This window comes from Oncorhynchus masou, unplaced genomic scaffold (genome assembly GCF_036934945.1).
Source record: "Oncorhynchus masou masou isolate Uvic2021 unplaced genomic scaffold, UVic_Omas_1.1 unplaced_scaffold_14757, whole genome shotgun sequence".
In the NCBI taxonomy this organism is placed as follows: Eukaryota; Metazoa; Chordata; class Actinopteri; order Salmoniformes; family Salmonidae; genus Oncorhynchus; species Oncorhynchus masou.
Genome location: NW_027004752.1, coordinates 1 through 4,708, shown reverse-complemented (window position 1 = coordinate 4,708; position 4,708 = coordinate 1). Strand labels below are relative to the sequence as shown.

At 45.3% G+C, this 4,708-nt stretch overlaps 1 protein-coding gene across 1 annotated transcript; it reads left to right on the top strand.

Moving 5' to 3' along the window:
- Positions 1–8: 8 nt before the first annotated feature.
- LOC135530981 (collagen alpha-3(VI) chain-like) lies at positions 9–4,176 on the top strand (the record flags this gene model as incomplete). Its single annotated transcript, XM_064959147.1, has 6 exons — positions 9–186; positions 489–1,088; positions 1,225–1,821; positions 1,929–2,540; positions 2,843–3,442; positions 3,579–4,176. Coding segments are annotated over exons 1-6 (3,038 nt in total), but the record flags the coding sequence as incomplete, so codon positions are not given.
- Positions 4,177–4,708: the final 532 nt, after the last annotated feature.

Here is a 4,708-nt window from a genome sequence, read left to right as displayed (position 1 = left end):
TTGTAATTGGAACAAGGAGCTCTGATAGCAGAGAGTTACAGAAGATATCCTATGACCCCAGTTATGCTCTCTCCGTGTCTGAATTCACTGACCTCCCCAACATCCAACAGCAGCTTCTTTCTGCCATGAACACTGCCGTTATACAGGACACAACCATGACACCAACACTAATACCAACAATACTAGGTAAGAAAAATTTGGTTTTGATCTGTTCCATTTCCTCTTTTACATTAGGCTAGAGTAGTTGATAGCTTAGAACACTTGTGTAGATTCCCCTGAAACCTTTCATGGGATTTCTTTTCATACCTCTGTACCAATGTTCCCTATGATATAACTCAGGGCAATGCACAACTTGTCACCTTCTTTGAATAGTTGTTTGTGATAAGTGAAAGGGATGACTTTCATGTGACAGAAGCAGCATTGTCCAGTTTTCGCTTACCTATGCCACATGTAATATGACTCTTTATCAGAAACTTCACATTCCCTAGTTGAGAGTCAGGCTCCCAGGAGGGATGTTGTGTTCTTGCTGGATGGATCTGATGGCACTAGGAGTGGATTCCCAGCCATGCGTGACTTTGTTCAAAGAGTGGTGGAGACACTCAGTGTGGATGAGAACAAAGATCGCGTTGCGGTGGTCCAGTACAGTAGAGATCCAGCCGCCCAATTCTATCTGAACACATACACAACAAAGGGAGAGATTCTCAACACTGTAAGAGGTCTGAGACACAAAGGCGGGAGACCTCTCAACACTGGAGCAGCTCTCCAGTACGTGAGGGACAATGTCTTTACTGCCTCCTCCGGAAGCAGACGCTTGGAAGGCGTTCCACAGCTACTGATTCTGTTGAGTGGTGGAAGGTCCGTTGACAATGTTGACACGCCAGCCTCTGCTCTGAAGGAGCTTGGGGTTTTGGTCTTTGGAATTGGAACAAGGAGCTCTGATAGCAGAGAATTGCAGAGGATATCACATGATCCCAGTTACGCTCTGTCTGTCTCAGACTTTACTGACCTTCCGAGCATCCAGCAGCAACTTCTGTCCTCGGTGGAGGCAGTGGTTATTGATGTTACTCCAGAATCACCAACAGTTTTAGGTATGTGTTATCACTGTGAATTAAGAGTCAGGATGTGTTAGCAAAATGGCCGCAGAGTCTTAGAAGCGACTATATAATTTGGCCAAAAACACCACATTTGATCAGTTTGATTGACATAATCTATTTATTTTCTCAGTTGATCATGACACCGCCAGAAAGGATGTGGTATTCCTTCTGGATGGTTCTGATGGCACAAGGAATGGATTCCCAGCAATGCTTGATTTTGTTCAGAGAGTAGTAGAGAAACTCAATGTGGGAGGAGACAAAGACCGCGTTTCTGTGGTCCAGTACGGTAGAGATCAAGAAGTTAATTTCTATCTGAACACATACACCACGAAGGGTGACATTCTTGACATCGTCAGAGGTCTGAGGCACAGAGGAGGTAGACCCCTCAACACTGGGGCAGCCCTCCAGTATGTAAGGGACAACGTTTTTACTGCCTCCTCAGGAAGCAGAAGCCAAGAGGGTGTCCCTCAGATGCTGATACTGCTGAGTGGCGGGAGGTCCAATGATAATGTTGATATACCAGTTTCTGCCCTCAAAGAGAGTGGGGTCTTGATCTTTGGCATTGGAAACAGAAATTCTAGCAAAGAGGTTCAAAGGATTGCCTCTGATCCCAGTTATTCCCAGTCTGTTTCTGAATTCTCTGATCTCCCCAGCGTCCAGGATAAGTTTTTCTCCTCACTCATTACTGTACACGTTGGTGCCACACCCATTTCCCCAACAGTCATAGGTAAGACCGGATGTATTATCTTGGAAAACTAAAGCAACAAACACATATTTCATGTTTGATGAAGCAATGTTGACATACATTTTCTGTTTTGTTTCTGATACTCTTAGTGGACCTAAGCATCGCCAGAAAGGATGTAGTATTCTTGCTGGATGGTTCTGATGGCACTAGGAATGGCTTCCCAGAAATGCGTGACTTTGTTCAAAGAGTAGTGGAGAAACTCACTGTAGGGGAGAACAGAGATCGAGTCTCTGTGGTACAGTATAGCAGAGAACCAGAGGTCCACTTCTATCTGAACACTTACACAAGAAAAGAAGAGGTTGTTGACACCGTAAGAGGGCTGAAGCACAAAGGAGGGAGACCCCTCAACACTGGAGCAGCTCTCCAGTATGTCAGGGACTACGTCTTTACTGCCTCCTCTGGAAGTAGGCGCCTTGAAAGTGTTCCACAGATTCTGATACTGCTAAATGGTGGAAGGTCCTTTGACAATGTAGATAAACCAGCTTCTGCTCTCAAGGAGCTTGGTGTCTTGGTATTTGTAATTGGAACAAGGAGCTCTGATAGCAGAGAGTTACAGAAGATATCCTATGACCCCAGTTATGCTCTCTCCGTGTCTGAATTCACTGACCTCTCCAACATCCAACAGCAGCTTCTTTCTGCCATGAACACTGCCGTTATACAGGACACAACCATGACACCAACACTAATACCAACAATACTAGGTAAGAAAAATTTGGTTTTGATCTGTTCCATTTCCTCTTTTACATTAGGCTAGAGTAGTTGATAGCTTAGAACACTTGTGTAGATTCCCCTGAAACCTTTCATGGGATTTCTTTTCATACCTCTGTACCAATGTTCCCTATGATATAACTCAGGGCAATGCACAACTTGTCACCTTCTTTGAATAGTTGTTTGTGATAAGTGAAAGGGATGACTTTCATGTGACAGAAGCAGCATTGTCCAGTTTTCGCTTACCTATGCCACATGTAATATGACTCTTTATCTGAAACTTCACATTCCCTAGTTGAGAGTCAGGCTCCCAGGAGGGATGTTGTGTTCTTGCTGGATGGATCTGATGGCACTAGGAGTGGATTCCCAGCCATGCGTGACTTTGTTCAAAGAGTGGTGGAGACACTCAGTGTGGATGAGAACAAAGATCGCGTTGCGGTGGTCCAGTACAGTAGAGATCCAGCCGCCCAATTCTATCTGAACACATACACAACAAAGGGAGAGATTCTCAACACTGTAAGAGGTCTGAGACACAAAGGCGGGAGACCTCTCAACACTGGAGCAGCTCTCCAGTACGTGAGGGACAATGTCTTTACTGCCTCCTCCGGAAGCAGACGCTTGGAAGGCGTTCCACAGCTACTGATTCTGTTGAGTGGTGGAAGGTCCGTTGACAATGTTGACACGCCAGCCTCTGCTCTGAAGGAGCTTGGGGTTTTGGTCTTTGGAATTGGAACAAGGAGCTCTGATAGCAGAGAATTGCAGAGGATATCACATGATCCCAGTTACGCTCTGTCTGTCTCAGACTTTACTGACCTTCCGAGCATCCAGCAGCAACTTCTGTCCTCGGTGGAGGCAGTGGTTATTGATGTTACTCCAGAATCACCAACAGTTTTAGGTATGTGTTATCACTGTGAATTAAGAGTCAGGATGTGTTAGCAAAATGGCCGCAGAGTCTTAGAAACGACTATATAATTTGGCCAAAAACACCACATTTGATCAGTTTGATTGACATAATCTATTTATTTTCTCAGTTGATCATGACACCGCCAGAAAGGATGTGGTATTCCTTCTGGATGGTTCTGATGGCACAAGGAATGGATTCCCAGCAATGCGTGATTTTGTTCAGAGAGTAGTAGAGAAACTCAATGTGGGAGGAGACAAAGACCGCGTTTCTGTGGTCCAGTACGGTAGAGATCAAGAAGTTAATTTCTATCTGAACACATACACCACGAAGGGTGACATTCTTGACATCGTCAGAGGTCTGAGGCACAGAGGAGGTAGACCCCTCAACACTGGGGCAGCCCTCCAGTATGTAAGGGACAACGTTTTTACTGCCTCCTCAGGAAGCAGAAGCCAAGAGGGTGTCCCTCAGATGCTGATACTGCTGAGTGGCGGGAGGTCCAATGATAATGTTGATATACCAGTTTCTGCCCTCAAAGAGAGTGGGGTCTTGATCTTTGGCATTGGAAACAGAAATTCTAGCAAAGAGGTTCAAAGGATTGCCTCTGATCCCAGTTATTCCCAGTCTGTTTCTGAATTCCTTCTGATCTCCCCAGCGTCCAGGATAAGTTTTTCTCCTCACCATTACTGTACACGTTGGTGCCACACCCATTTCCCCAACAGTCATAGGTAAGACCGGATGTATTATCTTGGAAAACTAAAGCAACAACCACATATTTCAGGTTTGATGAAGCAATGTTGACATACATTTTCTGTTTTGTTTCTGATACTCTTAGTGGACCTTAAGCATCGCCAGAAAGGATGTAGTATTCTTGCTGGATGGTTCTGATGGCACTAGGAATGGCTTCCAGAAATGCGTGACTTTGTTCAAAGAGTAGTGGAGAAACTCACTGTAGGGGAGAACAGAGATCGAGTCTCTGTGGTACAGTATAGCAGAGAACCAGAGGTCCACTTCTATCTGAACACTTACACAAGAAAAGAAGAGGTTGTTGACACCGTAAGAGGGCTGAAGCACAAAGGAGGGAGACCCCTCAACACTGGAGCAGCTCTCCAGTATGTCAGGGACTACGTCTTTACTGCCTCCTCTGGAAGTAGGCGCCTTGAAAGTGTTCCACAGATTCTGATACTGCTAAATGGTGGAAGGTCCTTTGACAATGTAGATAAACCAGCTTCTGCTCTCAAGGAGCTTGGTGTCTTGGTA